Genomic DNA, 21,758 nt, shown 5'->3' on the forward strand with positions numbered 1-21,758 from the left:
CCAATCAATGGTAAGGGTAGTTTCTCAGGAACATAAGAAATGCGTAAAATTAAGAAAGGGCAATAACTCTTTCAAAAAAGGTCAAATTGCAAAAGCCTTACAATATGCGCTGTGTCACTATATAGTCATACACGTAAGGAGTTGCGAAGAAACCAATTTTAAATGTAAAATAAAGAAAGGGACATAACTCTTTAAAAAATGGTCGAATCGGGAAAGACCGACAATATGCGCTGTGTCACTATATAGTCATCAATCTGTGAAGGTTTGGTAGAAATTGCATGAAAAATGTAAGAGGAGTTGTGAAGAAACCAATTTCAAATGTTAAAAAGGGCAATAACTCTTTCGAAAATGGCCGAATCGCGAAAGCCCGACAATATGCGCTGCGACATTATATAGTCATCAATCTGTGAAAGTTTGGTAGAAATCGCATGAAAAACGTTAGAGGATTTACGAAGAAAACAATTTTAAATGTAAAATAAGAAAAGGGCAATAACTCCTTCAAAAATGGTCATATCCTAAAAGCCAGACAATATGCGCTGCTTCACTTTATGATCATCAATCTGTAAAAGTTTAGTAGAAATCACATGAAAAACGTAAGAGAAGTTGCGAAGAAACCAATTTTAAATGTAAAATAAGCAAAGGGCAATAACTCTTTCAAAAATGGTCGAATCGGGAAAGCCCGTCAATATTCGCTGCTTCACTATATAATCATCAATCTGTGAAAGTTTGGTAGAAATCGCATGAAAAACGTAAGAGGAGTTGCGAAGATAACAATTTTAAATGTAAAATAAGCAAAGGGCAATAACTCTTTCAAAAAAGGTCAAATCACAAAAGCCCGACAATATGCACTGCTTCACTTTATGATCATCAATCTGTAAAAGTTTGGTAGAAATCGCATGAAAAAGTAAGAGGAGTTGCGAAGAAACCAATTTTAAATGTAAAATAAGAAAAGGGCAATAACTCTTTCAAAAATGGTCAAATCAGGAAAGCCCGACAATATTCGCTGCTTCACTATATGATCATCAATCTGTGAAAGTTTGGTAAAAATCGCATGAAAAACGTAAGAGGAGTTGCGAAGAAACCAATTTTAAATGTAAAATAAGCAAAGGGCAATAACTCTTTAAAAAATGGTCAAATCAGGAAATCCCGACGATATACACTGCTTCAATTTATGATCATCAATCTGTAAAAGTTTGGTAGAAATCGCATGAGAAACGTAAGAGGAGTTGCGAAGAAACCAATTTTAAATGTAAAATAAGCAAAAGGCAATAACTCTTTAAAAAATGGTCAAATCAGGAAAGCCCGAAATATGCGCTGCTTCACTTTATGATCATCAATCTGTGAAAGTTTGGTAGAAATCGCATGAAAAACGTAAGAGGAGTTGCGAAGAAACCAATCTTAAATGTAAAAAAAACAAAGGGCTATAACTCTTTCAAAAATGATCGATTCGCAAAAGCCGGACAATATGCGCTGCTTCTTTTTATGATCATCAATCTGTGAAAGTTTGGTAGAAATCGCATGAGAAATGGAAGAGGAGATGCAAAGAAATGAATGTGGGACCCACGCACGCACGCACGCACACACGCACACACGCACGCACGGAATCGCGCCTACCATTACTATATTTCCTCGCTTTTTCAAGGCGGGGGATAAAAATAAAGCACATATTTCTATTTATTTACACTCATGGTATGAGGATATAAATAACTTTTGTAAATTGTACTCTAATAGTATGTTTGAACATTACATAACGTTAGAAAATAATATCGACAATGTTTCTGTCTTAAAATAAAGAATTCAAAAACAATAAAAACAGGAATGTGTGGTAATGCCCCAAAAGATAAAAAAAAAAACTTTGCAAATTTTGTTCAGTGTCCGCTGTCGAATCAGAGATTCACTTTTTTTTATTGTATGCCCTGTATTCAGGAAACTTAGAACAAAATATTTAAACCCTTTCGTTTGTAGATGACCGCCATTAAACAAGTTTGAAACACTTCATTCCTTTAAATCGATGCTTCGTGTTATTACTTTTTAATCACTAAATACACGGCAATTTTTTTATTTAAGAAACCACTTTTTGATAAAAAAATAAATCAAAAATACATGTTACAAATACTTAAAGCTGCTCTCTTACAGATAGACCGTTTTGACAAGTTTTTAATTTTTCGTCTTGGAATGAGCCAATTTTGCGTACAATTCTGTAAACCATTGATATAAGACTGCTGACAAAATATGAGATAGCAGTTTTCATATTTACGTTCAAAAAGTTATGTTCTATGGCTAAATGCGTTACTAACTCTTTAAGAAAAAATAAGTTTTTCTGTATAAACAAAAATCAAAATGTAAACCTGCGATCTGATCTCTTGTCAGCAGTCTTATATCACTGGTTACCAGATAGTTACGCTACAAATGTCTGATTTTAAGACAACATTTAAAAAAGTTTGTCAAAATGGTCAATCTGTGAGAGTTCAGCTTTACGAAAAAGAAAAGTTTAGTCGTTCCATTTCTTCATGCTGAATCTGTGTGAAATATGTGATAGTACTTCATACATATACGTCTGATACAGATTTTCATTTTCATACATTTTATATGTTCAAAGTAAATTTAAAAGTAATTATCGAACCACTCACAAAGTCTTGTCGCAATTTCGGTATGAAAATACAACAATTTCAAGTTAAAAAAATGTTAGATGTGAAATAATCTTCAATGTTACTTTTTAAATCTAAATGCGATATATATTTTTATAAAATTGCATACACCTTATTTCGTTGAGAATTTATCATAAACTTCATGTCATTTATCTAAAGAAATTCTCGAGACTTACCTCAATATTGTTGATACAATTTTATTCTAGATCTTTATTCAGGCAAAAGGTCCGCCAATACGTCTTTGTTGAACTGGAAACGCCCAAAGACTCACATACAACGTTATATATACTACATAATCTGTATTGGTCCAATTAATTCAGTTAAAGGTATATACGTGAACTCTTGTAAAAGTTCAAGATGGGCAGTGTCTTATATCGATTAATGTCTTAGAGTCTAAAAAGGGAGTTGTCGAAATTTACAGGTTATTTATTTGAAATATAATACAATTATTTCGATAAGACCATACTCGAGCGAAGAAATTGGCTTACCAAAACAAAGTTGGTTTCAGATCGTCTTATCAAAGGACACGTTATTGCACTACACATGCATATGTGCGATTGAAAACAAACACAAGGCCTAAAAAACCTGTTTGGTTAGGATTACATCCTTTTCAAAAAAAGGTAGGGTAGGTAGGCTTTTTTTTTTCTTTTTTTTTCAAACTGACTATAAAAACGGTAGGGTCGGCGCCTATTCCGTAGGTAGGGTCGGGTAACCCGAACCAAATGTATCTTTTTTAGGCCCAATTGATGACGGCCGTTTCTGGCTTTCTCGGAAGATATTCAAAAATTCTCTTATTAATATTATAATTGAATAATTGGGAGAGTAGAAGTCTGACGGGACTGCGTATCGAGCGGTTTCTTAAATATAACACAATAAGGTAGATATAACCTTTTGGATTTCACCCTTAGATTGTAGGTTAAATAGTTTGAGTCGCTGAGATTACCTTTTAAAGTTGTTTTGAGACCTATTTGTTTGCAATATCGATTTTAGTACATTCGTTTAATGATGAATTTCTGAATGTTATAATTTATATGATAATGAAAGTTCAGAATAGTGTTAAGAACGTTAATGATATACAGCATTTCGATGACTGTTACAAATGACTGTTCTTTTGGGGGGTTTTGTGTTTACTTTCTTTTCAAATGATTTATGCTCTACCGGTAGAATGTAATGTTCCTTTTTTGTTTACGTCTGTATTTATGGTAGAATGTTTTGTTTCTTTTTGTTCAACTACTTGTTTATTGTAGAATGGTGTGTTTCTTTTTGTTCAACTCCTTGTTTTTTGTAGAATGGTGTATTTCTTTTTGTTCAACTCCTTGTTTATGGTAGAATGTTGTGATTCATTTTGTTCAACTACATTTTGCATTTGTTCATTGTACAATGTTGTGTTTCGTTTTGTTCAACTACATTTTGCATTTGTTCATTGTACAATGTTGTGTTTCGTTTTGTTCAACTCATTGTTTATGGTAGAATGTTTTGTTTCTTTTTGTTCAACTCCTTCTTTATGGTAGAATGTTGTGTTTCGTTTTGTTCAACTCCTTGTTTATGGTAGAATGTTGTGTTTCTTTTTGTTCAACTCCTTGTTTATGGTAGAATGTTGTGTTCCTTTCTTTTCAACTCCTTGTTTATGGTAGAACGTTGTGTTTCTTTCTGTTCAACTATTTGTTCATGGTAAAATGTTGTGTTTCTTTCTGTTCAACTATTTGTTCATGGTACAATGTTGTGTTTCTTTCTGTTCAACTATTTGTTCATGGTACAATGTTGTTTTCCTTTTGTTCAACTATTTGTTCATGGTACAGTGACGTATTTTTTTTGTTAAACTCTTTGTTCATGGCACAATGGTGTTTTCCTTTTGTTCAACTATTTGTTCATGATACAATAGTGTTTTTCTTTTTGTTTAACTATTTGTTCATGGCACAATGGTGTTTTCCTTTCGTTCAACTATTTGTTCATGATACAAAAGTGTTTTTCTTTTTGGTTAACTATTTGTTCATGGCACAATGGTGTTTTTGTTTCTGTTCAACTATTTGTTAATGGTACAATGGTGGTTTCCTTTTTGTTCAACTATTTTTTCATGATACAATGGTATTTTCCTTTTGTTCAACTCTTTGTTCATGGTACAGTGGCGTATTTTCTTTTTGTTCCACTCTTTGTTCATGGAATAATGTTGTGTTTCTTTATGTTCAACTATTTGTTCATGGTACAATGTTGTGTTTCTTTTTGTTCAACTATTTGTTTTATGGTACAATGCTGTGTTTCTTTTTGTTCAACTATTTGTCCATGGTACAATGGTGTTTTTCTTTTTGTTCAATTATTTTTTCATGGTACAATGGGGGTTTTCTTTTTGTTCAACTATTTTTTCATCGTTCAATGTTTTTTTTTTCTTTTTGTTCAACTATTTTTTCATCGTTCAACGGGTGTTTTTTTTCTTTTTGTTCAACTATTTGTTCATGGTTCAATGGTGTTTTCCTTTTTGTTTAACTATTTGTTCATGGTACAATGGTGTTTTCCTTTTTGTTCAACTATTTGTTCATAGTACAATGGTGTGTTTCTTTTTGTTCAAATATTTTTTCATCGCTCAATGGGGTTTTTCTTTTTGTTCAACTTTTTGTTCATGGTACAATGGTGTCTTTTTTTTTTTGGTTTATGATACAATGGTGTTTTTCTTTTTGTTTAAATTTTTGTTCATGGTACAATGTTGTGTTTCTTTTTGTTAAATTTCTTTTTAATGGTACAATGGTGTTTTTCTTTTTGTTTACCTCTTTGTACATGGTATTATGTTGTGTTTGTTTTTCTTCAACTTTCTGTTCATGGCCAAGATTGGTTGGCTTTAAAATTGTTATTTGATAGTATCAAAACTACATTTTCCCATATTATAATGAGTACTTCGTTGCGAATTTAGCATCAATGCTTTATAACCCGCGCTCTTAATTCAAAAAATTGAAATATTATCTTTTTCGAATTTTACAAATAAAATGTCCAATCGCAAAGACAATAAGACTGCCTTTAAAATTGTTTTGCATTGGCTTCCAGAACAAAAGAAAATAATGAACTATCAGTAACCTGCGTTTTTCTAAAAACAAGAATTATTCTAATTTTCTAAATGTTTTATCCCTTGGGCAGATGTGACTGACCATAAACCATTTGATTACTCTATTTGAAGAAAAATTTCTACAATCCGTCAAATCATTAGAAGATGACAGTAGATGAAAGCCTCTGTATGATTTAGATCGTTACTTTCAGATGTATTTGATACCATCAATACCATTAGCACTTCTTTAAATGAATGTTTCAAATAGTAAAAACAACCAACTTATTTATATAATTTGATAAATGGCCAATATTATGTTAACCGGCCTGTTGTGAATAACACGATATATCGGATTTTTTTTACAAAATGTGATATTATATAAAATGTTTAACAATTTGGTACAATCGACAACATATACCATGGAAGGCGACAGCATATCATGTTAACCCTTGAAAGTTTATGTAAACTCGGCTTACGCCTCGGTTGATTGGGAAGTAGTTAGTATTGGATAAATATTGACCAATCAATAAACATTTTGTTTAAAGTGACACTCTTACTCAAAATCGATTTATACACATGTATAATAAACATATTTTTTGAGTGATAAACCTTGATCTTCTTACTAATTAATGCATGGAAAATATTACTCACTGATAACAAGATTGTTACTGCGTAATTTATAGCTGCAAACGCAAACAATATTAAATGATTGGTGAGTGCTAAAAGATTAACTGTGATCTACTATCGTCGTCTCATAAGGTAGAAATAACGTGTTATCTGTAACTTTCTTTAAAAATAAACGCGGTATCATTCATAAGAACCATTCTTTTTAGTATGTTAAAACAATTGTATTAATTTTTGGTCGGTCTTATTTGGGAGTAAAAGTGCATCTTTAACTTTGAGCAAACCAAACACTTAACCGGTTGTATACAATTGGCTGCTGGTATTTATTTTATTTAACCAAACAACAATTGTTTACACCAAGTTTCAAGTTGTATTTGTCCTCCTGGGCATGAGAGGTAACAAAGGCAACAAACGGCATATCAAACATATATACAAAGAAAATAAAGAAAAACATGGTAAGTGCAACAAATTAGCAGCAAAAAACAAATGCAAATTATACACAGCTTACTAAAGAAAAAGATGACAAACACACATACAGTTCTAACAATATTAAGATTAAAAAAGTAAAGAAAGATGACTCAATTGACATTAAAATATTGATTTATGATTTTAACAAACAAAGCTAGCAACTCTAAAATACGATTAAAGAGCAGTACTACACATTAGATTTTTCAAGTTCAAAACGCTTTGATAACGATAAAAGTTTTTATTATGACATATTACTGTCATACATTTATTAAGTGACTGCAATTAGAAACGCAGTGATACTCATCACAGACTTTTTTACTATAACCTTTTTCTATCGGTAAATTATAATTCAGACACCAAAACTTACAAAGAGCAAAAGCCAAGTTGTTTGGTAAACATAATAAATATGTTACCGATTTCAATTCAGACAATTTGAAGATTCATACATATTACTCTCCATGTTTGAATATACTGATCATTCAATGGTGAAATTACTTTGTTCTTGAAAGAATTAAAATTTGGTACAGTTTGCATTATCCAAAACTCAGAGCAACCAATGCTCTTAGGAATATTCTTTATCTTTGCAACCCACTCACACTGTAAAATGCCTGTTTCATGAACTTAGTTTGTCTTGTTTCCACTAACAATGTTGCCCAACAAGTCTTGCATTCACAACACCGGTTACTCCTGCAAAACGTTTTGCGTCTACTAACACGGGTTCTCAACAATAGATTATAAGCGCGCATTGCTCCCAGTTGCTCCCATAGTTGATATATCTGAAACAACCGCACCAGGATCACATACTTTTTTGAAAAATATAGTTGACAAACAAATGTGAAAAACAATCGACCTATTCGTACCAATAATCTTAGCTGAAGTGTTAACGGGATGAGTAGGGCGGGCGTTTAGTGGGGCAAGTTTGCCGGTCATTTCAAGAACGAGTGACTTCAACAATTTCAAAATGATTTTTATTTTATTTTTCTATTTTTATTGTAAAAACTGACATTCATGCAAACCAGTTTACAGTGTTAAAGCTCTCACAAATGAAAGCTTTATTTCACCAAACATGTTATACCATTCTTAAAACATTACAATAATAAATATATCAAAACCGGTTAATATTTGCGAATACTTTTCTACAAAAGAAAAAGAAGAGAGAAAGGATGTTCAACCATACTCATAACATAATTAAAATAATGATAAAACATTGACATGGACGAAATTGGTTAAAAAGAAACTAATCTTATAACGGACAGCAGTATGCGGATTTTTCATTTGAATGTTCGAACTATAAGCATACTTATTAACAAAATTGCACCGCTTTTAAAGTAATATGTTTTCTAATATCTGCCGTCGCCAACTAAAGGCAACAACATTTTTCTTGATTGATGCTATAATTTAATCCTTGTTTATTTGTGTTCATTATTATTATAATTATTTATAATTGGCTATTATTCGGGACCACAGTAGGTCTTGTTCTAGCTGTACGTGCCTTTGAGCATAAATGTACGCTATAAGTGAGGAAGTTTATGGAGCGAATGAATACTTCTAAGTTATTCGTAAAAATTATCTGATACTTTGCTGTACTCATTATCACCATTAACAGTCATTAAGTACCAGTGGTGGTCAAGCCTTTCTCGAAAATTCCCTGTGATCATAGCTTTTACATTTCTAACTACATACTAGCGAACTACTTCCATTGTTTTAGAGGAAGTGTTCTGATGATATATAATGATCTTATCGTCATTAAACATATTTAATATGAGCCGCACCAATTTTTGTCAGCAAACAGCAAACACGTATTTGATTTACATGTTCTTTAACATGTTTTGTATTTCTCCATATAGTTATATAGTTAAAGGCGCTTACGAAATGAATTACTTTAACGGTTAAATGGTGATAAATCTGATACAGTGTAAACATTATTCACGGTTTTTATGCATATATGTGATGACGGCACTTCAACGCATCTGTCTTTCAAACGGAAACCGTAATCTTAGTTCTCTTCAAGTGTTGTACAAAACTATTTTTTTATAAGAATCGTCTGACAGCAAACACCTAATTTCTTCAATAGTCGCTTAAAAATTTCATTTCTTTATAAAAATCTTAAACGTAAAACTTTTAATTAAAAAAAAAGAAACAAAAAATAGCGGACAGGATATCACTGATGTACGGTGTCTTAGGGGTACAAACCTTTTATTTATATTATTTATATATAAACTATTAAATCTTTAAAACGACTTATTTTATTATCTCGTTTTAACGATTAACGTTTCTTGTTAAAATGACCTAATTGGCCATTTCGAGTCACCTTATGGGATTATTTCTTGCCCCGGCCATGTTTACAATGTCGCCAATTCGAGTGATATAACGCGATTCTGGTTGGCCAATATGTATTTTATCGACATGTATATGTCAGGCGTTTTAACGAGCCACTAATTTAATTAGTCGTTTTATACGAATTTCTAAGTAGTTTTAACGCCCTCGCCAAAAGAATAAATGAGGGTCGGCGAAGATCCCCTGGTCAAGATCAAAATCTCCTAGTTTTCTGAATAAAATCCTCGCGGAAGCCTTTCTGCAAAAAGACACATGTAACTAGATTGTCGTAATAATGAGAAAAGAGTACATATATAAAATGTTTTATTTTATTGCATGTAATAGTCCAGTTAGTTATTATTTGATGAGTGTTCATGCTTTGTGTTATATGTTTTGGTTGACAGGTATGCAGATTTAGACGTAGTATTTCAAGACGAAAGCAAGACGTGAGTCTGCTACCAAGTAGGCTCGAACTGGATGTAATGGACCGATTTCTTAATATTGAAGGCAAGCATTCCCGCTTGGCTCGAATTCCCCGAGGCTCGAGGTATTTTTTCGGGTCCCTGGGAGTTCGAGCCAACAGGGTTCGCCTATATTTATAAACCTAAAGAGTGTTCATAGTTCAATGTATTTATTGTGATTTTATATATTATATGCTTAATTGGTGTTATAAGTGAATAAAATTTAAAAAAAAAACACATACTCTTTTTTATTATGATTTTACAATCAAGTTTTATTGTTTATTCTCAATTTACCCATTCATTTCCCACATATTTTGGGTTGTCACGCACTAATCGTCCTTGTTGAATATCCAGTACTTGGCGGGTCAATACCTTGACTATGTAGGTGTGTATATCTCGCCTCGGCCTGGTAGGATTTATGAATTGGTCAAGTGCGCCAGTTTCCCGGCCATCATCACAATGCCAATGTGTTTAAATATTTTTCGGATAAAATAGTAATGTCATTTGTGTAGGCTCAATTTGCCTTTCCAATTTAACTCTGAAATGTAAAATTATAATGTATTCATGTATCAGCATTCCATCTCTAGATGAGGCCAATTAAACCCTTAGATTGATGGCATCAAAGGGTGAAAAGTTCTTCCCACTGACCTGATAATATCTCTTAACCGTTAGCCCATTCGGCATTTGGAGCTCCTCGGCCATTTTATCGAAAACAACCTAGGATGTATGCCGGTACATCTGTAGAAGTAGTTCGTAAAACTTTGAATTATATCATTAATTAAATGTAGTGTTTTAGAGTTGTATTTATTGATCTAAGTTTAAATTGATTGTTATTGAATTGTATTATTGCAAACATAATGAAGAATCCAAAGAGTTAAGTCACAAAGTTTAACTGCTAAATAAAATTACTCCGCGATCTACTTGTAGCGGACTTAAACGTACCGCTTTTTGAGTATGTAAACCGTCCAAATACATCCGAGGTTGTTTTTGAAAAAAAAATGGCCGAGGAGTTCCGAATGCCCATTCGGCTCAGATCTGTAGGGAAATTCTGTGAATTGAATTAACTGGGCTGGACTGTGTAGGAGATGACGGCGGTTTAGCCTGAGTGTGCTCCCTGGACCGCTGTAGGTGATATATAACCTAGGAGCCGCGTGTTGCCTTTCCACTGATTCGGGTTTCCAGCGCTTGTCATTCCTATAGCGTACTTGCTATCCGGGGTCGAGAATCTTCAATGGTTTGGCACCCTTATCATAACATATTTTTAGTGACTGCTGACATTTTACAAATTGTTCCCGTTCGTCTCTGCACACTTGAGGTTGCAAGAAATTTGCGTGCATGGGAATCTTATCCCTTAATCTTCATTCCGTGAGAAGTTGTGCAGGGGTGAAGTCGCATCCTATGTTTTTCGTGCTACAATATCAAGAGGCCCGATGCTCTGCTATTGCGGTTTTCGCGTATATTAGCCAGAGTTCGGCGAATTATGAATAGTCGACTACCACAATTACATAATTCCGATTTCGGTGTTTCATTATGTCGATACCAATGTTCTTTCACGGCTCGTCGGGAATTTCACGTTGTTTTAATGGTTTCTTTCCTCGTCGATATATATTACAAACTGCGTATTTCAACATATGTGTTCAATGTCCGTTTTTGTACGCGGCAAGTGGATTGATTCAGCTGCCCTTGATTATGTTTGGACAATTCCCAGGTGGCTTTCTCAGTCCTAGAGTTTATGCCGGCATGTTCTAAAACCTGGCCTGGCCTGGCCTGACCTGCTCATTCAGCATTTTGTGTCGGGCCAGGTCAGATTTTATACAAATTGAGAGTACTAGCTCTGAATATATTTGAACACAATGAAGGACCTTAATTTATAAATTAAACTGCATGTTTAATTCACTTTAGTTACATATAAAGATTTTTTTCTGGGTTTAACGTATTCAGATAAAATATGTAGTTTATATGAATGCATGGCGGAATATAGTAAACAATAATCAGATACATTTATATTTAAGTGCACAAACCTAGGTTTACAAATCGATTCTTAAAATCAGTATGTTCAGACTCAAGTAAAACATACATTTGTATATGTCATGATTTGTATGTTTTGTCTTTTTATTAGATGTAGAATTTAAATTTTATGGTTTATTTAGTTAAACATGAAGTAGTTCAAAACTGCATGCATAGTTCAGGTGAAAACATGATTTTTGTATAAGTAAATTAATTAATTATGTACTTGAACCCTGATCAATACTAAGAGGAAGAGATGTCGTATAAAAATTGTCAATAAAATATTCATAGTTAATAACCTTTTTATACAAATTATCTTAAACATTGAAAGATAGATATTGCTAGTTTATTTGTATTGCATCTTTTTAAAACTAGTTGTATTTACTGGTGTTTTACTGATTCAATCAAACTAATCTATTCAACTGACATCTCATCTGATTATGAATAAAATCTGCCCTGGCCTGGCCAGAATTTTCTTGATAATTGCACTCCATTATTTTCAATTTCAGTGTTGTGAAGTATTTCGACTTGCACGAAGTACATCGTCAACAACACATATGTTTATAATTATCAATGTCAACGTGTATGCATAGTAACAAACAATTTAGTACAAACGAGTATAAATACAAAAAAAAATACAAAAAGGTAACAATCAATTACAATAAATTTGTTAAATATTGGTTAAATATTGTAATTGTTATAATCTATTTAAATCAGAGGATGAACAAGTTTTACCATATTAAGTTCTAACATTAATTAAGGAGGATCTTACTTTAGGAGGGTCTTAAACAAACATACGCAGTTTAATAAACTCAGTTCTTTTAATTGATTGCAGCAATTGTTAATAGTTCAATACAGACGAGCTTACATAATAGCATTTCTTTATACATGTGTATAAAGCTTTCTCATATCATTAAAAGACGGACACACAAACAAAATTAAATTCATCTTAAATATCGTTGGAATTACAACAAAGACAATATCTTTGATTGCGTACGATATTATTTCTAGCGTATCTACGGGTCTTGAGACAAAGTGGGTGCACAGACAGTCGTTGTCTACAAAAGAAAAATCTTTTGGCGAATATCGGCTTTTGTTTGCGTAAAGTGTCAATAACAGAAGTTCACTACACCACTCCTGAATATATATCTTATTCGACCATGAGTGAAATACAATACGACCAAGAATAAGTACACTTTTATAAGATATAATTTATTTTACTATATACGACAGATGAGTAACATGGTTACATGGAAAGTACGGTACAGCTTAACTATTGCATGAAAACAAGCATTGCAGTGAAATTATCAATGCATAGTTTACCACAGTCAATATTTGCAATAAAGTAACATACTAAACAGTATGGCATCAATGTTCCCACGGCGGAATATGATAATAAAGCTCTTGCATAAAGCATTAAAAAAAAATAAAAAAATAAAAAGCCTACCTACCCCACCTATTTTGGAAAAGGATGTAACCCTAACCAAACAATTTCTTTTGCCTAAACGTGCATCTCGTTATTTGTTAATAATTTATATTCGTGAGCCTGCAAAATATATCAGACCTGTGCCTGTCAGACTTTTATGAAAGATCAACTTTTAAGATATGGCTTAATTATTTGATGCGTTTGATGCGTGTGATATGCGTTTGCTTTGCATAACAGTTTCCAGATTCATAAGTGTTTATGCCACGGAACTAATTTAGCTGTAGCGAATATTGCTGCACGGTAAGTATAGCTGCGTTCGTTTGTTAATAAGCTTGTGAAATGGTTATACTTCGCTCTAAAGTTCGTTTATTACTCACTAAATCTGGTATTGACATAATTCAGCGGCAAAAACCGTGTATCAAACAAAAAATGGATAAAACGCTCAAAGAGAGTAATTACATTAAGTTATGAACGCCATGCAACTTTTGTTCATTTTCAGCAGAATGAATTATTCTATAGATGAAAGAGAATTCCTTCTGATACTTGGGATAGTGTGTTAACGACCAGTGTGGATATTTCACAAGTGTAACAAGAAATGACATTTCAAAGAATGCATCGTACTTTCCCCTTTGTCATATGTATTTCGAAACACATAATATAACATTCTTCACGAAAACGTTACTTGAGTTTAACAGTAATTTCAAACTGCAAACTATAAAATCACCTCACGGTCCTTCGTCATACATTAATAAAAACAATGGTCATAATATAGTACATGTTCGTTTGAGGGTGTGGTATTTGTATTCATGATTATCTGTCAATAACGCCGATGTATTAGATTAAATATTACAATAATGCATATGTTTTCATTCACAAGTAAAGTCTAAAATGTTCCAAAAAGATCAGGCCCAAAATTTGCTCACTGCGTTCAAACTCGAAAAGTTTATATACAGGCCACCATGAGAAAAAAACAGCACATTTACAGATAATGTATTTCACCTGCTAAACTACAAAAATCTTCGGGAATATAATTACTAGCATACGGCACACTTCCTCTGAACGTTAGATTTTTTCAAATACAGGCTCGCTAGCTGGATCTAAGCCCTCACGATCTCTTATCTGCATTTTCCACATGTGGCAGACGACATCTTTAACAAGTAGTTCGGAGCTGTTTGCGCTTAGAAGCTTGAGGGTCATGACACCATCTTCGCCAATAACACTGCAGAATCGGTCAATGTCTCCCGACGGGTACTCGTTCAAGTTGATCTCCTCGCATAGTTCCAGAGCGTTGGTCAAGTAACTGAAAAATGATCATCCAACTGTTGAAATTGTAAAACCATTATCCCATAACCGACTTAAATCGGTAACTAAATAGGTCATGTTATCACCAAAGTCTTCTTTGTGAAATGTTCAAATAATTTTAAATAAAATATATGCTTAATACTGTTTTCCTGCATACTTTTAATTTTCAAATTGTATTAAAGTTGACGTCAAATACAGTTGTAAACATTTCACTTAAATGCGAGTGTGTGTTGTTTACTGACTGGTATGAAAGATTATAAGTATCTTCCATGGCCGAAAGTGTAAGAAAGGTTCATCCCAACCCGAGCGTAGTGTGTTTTGCGGTAACGAGGTTTACCGAGTTTCCGCAGAGCACCCTGCGAAAGGGTCTTACACGAGCGGCTATTATAGATATTTTTCTCCCACTCCCAGCAACATAAACAAAATTAAGTTTAAGCTTATTTTTTCGCTGGAACTCTTTTGTGCGCAGTGATTCAGATTACGTAAATTGTCATGATGCTACAGACGACGGTCTTCATCAAGGGAGGTACTAGTAATTGTGTGATGACAATGAAAACAATTGTTTTATCTCTGTCCATGGGCAAGGTAAGAATGTTCAGCATGGCCAAACTTTTGGATCTACTTTTCTCCCACCTCAGATAAGTAGATCCAAAAAATTAACCATGCTAAAAATTCTTATCTTGCCCACGGGCAAAGATAAAACGCCCGTATGGAACTCCTTTTTAATGGCCATCACATTGTAATTACCTCCCTTGTTGAAGACTGTCGTCTGTAGCATAATAAAAACCTTGTCTTGTGGCAGTATTTAGAATGCTTATTAATTATTTCTCAGTGTTCACGCACCCTTCAAGAATAATGCTTCACTCTCCTAAGAACTATTGAAATACCGATTTGACTAGTGACATAATCTGAATCACTGCGCGCATATTCATGACAACCACGAATTATCACATATCCATACGCATTTATTTCCACTACGCACAAAAGAGTTTCAGTAAAAATCATTTTTACTTAATTTTGTTTAACTGAGGTGGGAGAAAAAGCTCGTGTACGATAGGTTCATTCTAACCCTCGCGCAGGGTGTTTTGCGGCAACTCTGTTAACCTCGTTTCCGCAAAACACCTTACGCTCGAGTCGGGATGAACCTATCTCACACTCTCGGCCATGGAAGATACTTATAATCTGAAGTGGGAGAAAAATCGTTCTGCCGGGAATAGCATGCATTTGATTGTGTTATCGGGCGTAGCAGGACCGAGTTGTGCTTCTTAAATATGTATGCGAAAAGCTACAGAAACAAGCTCAGTAGCAAAAAGTTTAAACATAAACCCGGTTTAAGGGCACTGGGCAAACGCAAAGGCAAAGAACATAAAAACAAAAAATCACAAACAAGAAAACTTAAAAGTGCATACATATTATATATAAAAAAACTAGGCATGTTTATCAAGGAGTGTTAGGTACCGCCTTGGAACGGTCAGTAAAATGCAAATTTACTGGGGGTTTAAACCACTTTGTGTGCACAACCTCACTCTTATCCCAACAATCCCGAATAAAGTAATAAAGAATATGGTTGAGCCTTATCAATTTCAAGGTGTTTCTTAAACATTTGCTTTTCTCGCTATTTCCATAGTCTAGTTTAAAATAGGACTTCTTTTATTTTCTATGCATATTTTAAAAAAAAAACAGGTGCATTTATCAAAGATTGTAAGGCACCGCCTTGGAACGGTCAGTAAATGTCAAGTTACTGGGGATGTAAACCAGTTTAAGTGCACAAACCTCACTCTTTTCCCAACAATCCTAAGTAAAGAAAAACCGCAAAAGGTAAATCTTATCGAAGTATGCATTACCTTGAGGGAACTTAACAATAAAACAAATAATAATAAACTTGTAGGCAAACCAAAGTACTTCAATGATTAGATCCCAACTCTATCTGCAGACAGAGGAATACAATTCAGTGCACTAATGCAAAAACATTTCAAAGATACGATGCAGTCATTGTTTGAAACTATGAGCACCACACACAGTCTGCCTTATAAAATAAAAGGTTTAAAACTGTGTGATCATAGAGTTTCATAATTAAAAGCATCATTGTTTTAAAACTGGGAACAAATAAAGGAAACATTATTAAAAATAAAAGCGACATATATTAGCTAATCTTTTCTTCCAAATAATTACCCATGTAAAATATTTGAAGACAATGACGTCACATGCCAAAACACTCCGAGTTAGCCAAGAAAGGATTTAAAGATAACATAAATTAGCCAAATTTTCATAAAATCAAAGGACTGAAAGCTAAGTTATGTAATGATGCTATATTCAACCCTATATTTTGTTTCAGGAATTCATCTTCAAAAACTAGAATGCAAGTTCTCTTCAAAATATTGCCTTTATATCCACGGTTTAAATAAAATCCAAGTAATTCATTGAGTCTATCTGCCCAACTACCTACTGGAAACATTTTAATTTTACGAATTTTCTTTAAAACATCACCATAAAAATCGGGATGAGCAATACTATTAGCAATCAGCGATTTAAGACTACTTTTGTATTTTGATAAAAGATTAAAATATTAAAATGACCATTAACAAATTTTGAGAAAGTTTTCCTTAATTTATAATATCTGAAACCCGGTTTAAGAAGTTTTTACCGTCATTAGTTTACTGCGAGAGCTGAAATTCTTGAAAACCTCAAAACGGCAGATATTTTAAAGCAGTATCAAAGTGACAGGAAGGCCAAAAACGTGCATTGGAACATTTACATTTTGATGACATAAACTAACCGCTAGCATTGTCACAAACATTAAAAAAATAACTTACCGTTTTCGGAAGATGGGTACAATTGTTCTAAACATCCACACGAGGAGGCTCAGATTGGTAACCACGGCAACAAAAACGAGCCACACCCACAGAAGCTGGTAAGCGTTTTCATTGAAGGCATTGAGTGGAAAGTAGCATTGCAATGAGTATTGTTGAACGCTTTGAAGCTGGCGGAGAGAAAAAAGGCAAATTACCTCCCTTGGAAACACGTCGGACTCTTTCCAGAGCGTTGCGTTGTTCTCTCCCAAATTAGATGCAATTACGTCACCGTACGACGTTATGTTACCATTTGAAGAGTACGTTGTCGTAAGGAACCCGTTAAGAAGACAAAGCTGAACAATTACGTTGACGCAAAATAGGATTTTCACCAACAGCCATAGAACTGTAAGCAATCGGCAAGGTATGCCTCCGCATTGTCGGCACCAGCGAATCAGATACCGGGATATTTGTTTTGCAAGGAGTCCTCTATCGTTTGAGTTCATTCTTTCAAATCCACTTGACATCCCCGCGATCTTGTCAAAACTGATACCAGCGGACGTATGACACACGTACATGACTATATTCGGAAGCTTGAAAAGGAGAGCTTGAAAAACTAAGATGATTGGAACCCACTGGTAATACGTTGTATGCGTATCTTGGAGGCTGTCGTCAGAATCAGAATTCGGAAAAATCGGGGGCACTTTCACAATGGTTGGAATGTTAATAGGGACCACTTCATCATCTATCTCAGTATACTTGATACCGTAGCTACCCCAGCAAACACCCTCAGCCGCTCGCACTTGATTAGCAGTGAAATGAGATGGACAAAAACAATCAATCGTTGTACTGTATGCTTGTCTCCAGCTTGTCACGGCGGCGAGAACCAGTAGGAGACATACTGTCCACACGTGGTTTAGACGATCTGACATATCTTCGAGAGCCGCCGACCGTCGAAAAAGACTCATGAATAACCCGCGACTCACCGTCGGCATGTTGATGCTGTTTCCTGATAGTAACTGATATCAAATAACACTGAAAGGAATAAAAGATGAAATATTGTCAGTCCTACGCATTTATACCAGAGGCCGACTGAGTTTCAGCAAAGGCCTATCAGCAAGTAAATCAAGTTTAACTGTTAAACTCCTATAAGCATGATCGTGAACTGAGAGCCTAAGCCATCAATAAGTGCTCGATCTTATCTTGGACCCTGTATTTGACTACACATAACTGTACAGGAATATATATATTCCGAGTACTAGGGTAAACAATCAGATTTTAATACCGATTAGAGGCACAAGGTAAAGGTCGTACAAAAACCACAAACAGACAACATAAGCATCATCATTGACTAATGATTTAATTTAAGACACAATTTTACTTTAAAAAAATCATAGAAATAGTGTGTTTAACTTATGTGGTCTAAAAGGACAATCTTCATTTAAATGTTAATAAATGTACCTGAATGAAACAATGAATGAGTACGGCAGCAATTTATTCCACTGTACTTATTTATAGTATGGAAACAATATTTCAATGATACGCTTGAGTATGGAACGCCTTTGATGCTTCATTATACAGGTCTACGTTATATCATGTGCTTGATTGATAAATGTCGGGACAACCATAGGCTTGGAACTGACCGGTCAATTTAACACGAGTTCGCTTGAACATGAGATACTGACCGGTCACTTTAACACGAGTTCGCTTGAACATGAAATACTGACCGGTCACTTTAACACGAGTTCGCTTGAACATGAGATACTGACCGGTCAGTTTTACACGAGTTCGCTTGAACATGAGATACTGACCGGTCAGTTTAACACGAGTTCGCTTGAACATGAGATACTGACCGGTCAATTTAACACGAGTACGCTTGACCACGAGTTAACCGGGGTCTAAAATAGTTTATACGCGCAAAACCAAGCTCACGCGTGTCCAAACATTTATCAATAATTACAAACTTAAAAATAGCAGACTCCTCGGAGCATCAACTTGGAAACAATGAAGAATAAAGTCAAACTATCATATAAACTAATAAAGTGATTTCAATTACACAACGGTCGCATACAGACACATACTCCAAACGAACAATTCAAGCCGTAGTAACAATATTACAGAGATGTTCTATTAAAAGGCACGATGCAGCCATTCAAATACAGTCGCCTTAGCAATTTAAATCAAGAGAAATGCTTTTCATGAGTTAATGACATGTGTCAGGTTTCAATTATATTTTTCCTAAGCAAAATCTTAATAAAAGAAAAAAAATAACACTAGACTATATCCAAACCAATCGTATATTATACGCTTTACTTCAGAATTAAGTATAATATTGCAAGTACATTTAGTGATGTTTAACAATAACGGTAAAATTCAACACATAACATTTAAGCGTATAAGAAAATTACTACATTTTAATATCCTATGAAACACAGATAAATATACATACCTTCAAATGCCTCAATAAAACACAGCTAGCAAACTTAACGTATAACTGATAACTGACCTGAGCCACTTAAGCTAATATAAACGGAAACCCTGGTAGATTATTATAAACACTATGGGAAATATGCAGCAACTACCGAGCGAACATTCCTTTTTACTCTGTTAGATTTCGCAATGTTTTTGGGGGGTTTATTATTGCGAAATTTGCAATACGAATTATAAAAAAAACTGCATAAAAATGTTGTTTTTAAAAAGCTGCCATTTCGAAAGCGATGTTATTTGAAAATGTTGAAGGATATTTTCAAATTAAGTCTATGATTAAATGAGAGATAATGGTTAAAGGCTCATATGGTGAGCTTTTTATGTATTTAACAGTGAAACTTTCCTGGCAATTACGAAAAACAAATCAATGTGGTAAGTAAACAGTAAAACATAGAAATATTGTGTTTTAACTTATGTGGTAAAACTGGTGGCCCGGAACGCGAGGATATGTGAATAATGTGTTAATACATCCGGTAGTGGATGCAGTTACTGTAGAAGTAAGTAATGTGTAAATACATCCGGTAATGGCTTACAAGAGTACCGCTGGAAGCGATGGATGTTCCCCAAACGCCCATTTTCAGTGAAAAGGCAGAAATTGAAATATAATGTGCTGGTGAACGGTGAATGGTTATAGCAGTTTTGTACACATTGAAAAGGTTCATAACATGCAAAAATACGTAGAATAGGAACTTGGATATAATATTTTATAACATGTAAAAGTAAAATATGGTGAACAAAAAGGGGAATGATAATAAACATTAGAAGCCACGAAAATGAACAAAATTGGTCATGATAAGAAGTAAGCAATGCTGTCTACAGTGACAAACATGTATGAACATGAACAAAGGGGTAATATTATCAAACACAAAGCACGAGTGGTCACAGAAAAAACTATTTTCACGAATGGCGTACGAGTGAAATAAAATACGATCTTACAGTGAATTCAACAAATATTCTTTTTATTTCATGCATAATTATATCGTGTTTTTTTCAATATATTTCCCCGCTAGAGTAAATTTCTGTGGCCTCTTTGCGAAGGGAAGTAACTGCGGCATAATCGCTGGTCAAAGTTACCTCCTCTTCGCTCGGGCAGTCCGTCCACTAAAAGTTCCACACTTTATGGAAATGGTTGTTGAAATTGAAATTATTTTTAGATAAAACCCTACTTCCATCAACGAAACCTATCATTTTTTAACATTTATTAAGGCACAAAACAAGTATTTAAACAAAAGCATTTCGGAAATAAAAAATGTATCGCGTAGAAATACAATTCAATGAAACTTGAGCATGTGACATTTTTGTACATTCAAAAACAATTTCAATAGATTTAAATTAACAATGATGGACTTATACAAGTGTGTATTCGTAAAAACAACGGAAGTCTGTGTTAAGTGTTTTTCGTAGTGTATATCTAGTCACTGTCGCTCTCAGACTCTGGACCTTACGGTATTTTTTCGGGGTGAATTCATGCTCAGTGCACCCTAAGGATGTTTTGTTGTTGAGACAGCGTATTAGTTTCATATCTATTAAAGTTGAATGTCACGTTCCCGTGTGTTTATGAAGACCCCAGAGGAAATGTCGTGGATGTGCTCGAAGATGCTTTTGAGAGGGATGGAGCGCAGACTTAAAAGATTTTTAAAAATAAAAATGAATTGTTGAACTGATGAATGTAAACTGGAAATTGGTCAAATTCAAAATGCTTGTGCATACATGTACGCGGTTAGAGATTGTACTAGGAAGAAATGATCTATCAACTCTATTACTAGCACATTAGGCCAAGTAAATATTCAACCGATACATACCAAGCGGGTTAATTGTAATAGTATGTTCCATGAAATAGTTCATACATAAATTGGTAAGCTTGTTCCTTTTTGATAGTTATAATCAATCGCAAAACATGTGTGTTTTATTAAAACTATTGCATAACTTGATTTTGATAATTCAATACGATTCGGTCATTGTGTATATTACCGCACTACACTACACAATTGACCGAATCGTATTGAATTGTCTATATACATGTATGTCACAAGTACATGTGTCTTGTCGTCTGTAACAGACGGCAACAAACATGTACTTGTGACAAACATGTATTTTTCTAAGTCAAGGGAAGCAAATCTTATAAAAGTTGTCTGTACAGAGTAGAATGAGTAAGGGTTATCATTTCACTCAAGCCAGAGTGAAATTATCAAGTTATCA

At 34.0% G+C, this 21,758-nt stretch overlaps 1 protein-coding gene across 1 annotated transcript; it reads right to left on the bottom strand.

The window, feature by feature from the left end:
• Nucleotides 1-12,746: 12,746 nt before the first annotated feature.
• LOC128233565 (innexin-5-like) lies at nucleotides 12,747-19,646 on the bottom strand. The gene is made up of 3 exons (XM_052947300.1): nucleotides 19,522-19,646; nucleotides 17,097-18,107; nucleotides 12,747-14,281 (listed from the first exon to the last, which is right to left on the bottom strand). The coding sequence occupies exons 2-3, from the start codon at nucleotides 18,065-18,067 to the stop codon at nucleotides 14,044-14,046; spliced, it is 1,209 nt and encodes a 402-aa protein (XP_052803260.1). The 5' UTR covers nucleotides 18,068-18,107; nucleotides 19,522-19,646; the 3' UTR covers nucleotides 12,747-14,043.
• Between the last annotated feature and the right edge of the window lie 2,112 nt (nucleotides 19,647-21,758).

Source organism: Mya arenaria, chromosome 5 (genome assembly GCF_026914265.1).
Source record: "Mya arenaria isolate MELC-2E11 chromosome 5, ASM2691426v1".
Taxonomy (NCBI): Eukaryota; Metazoa; Mollusca; class Bivalvia; order Myida; family Myidae; genus Mya; species Mya arenaria.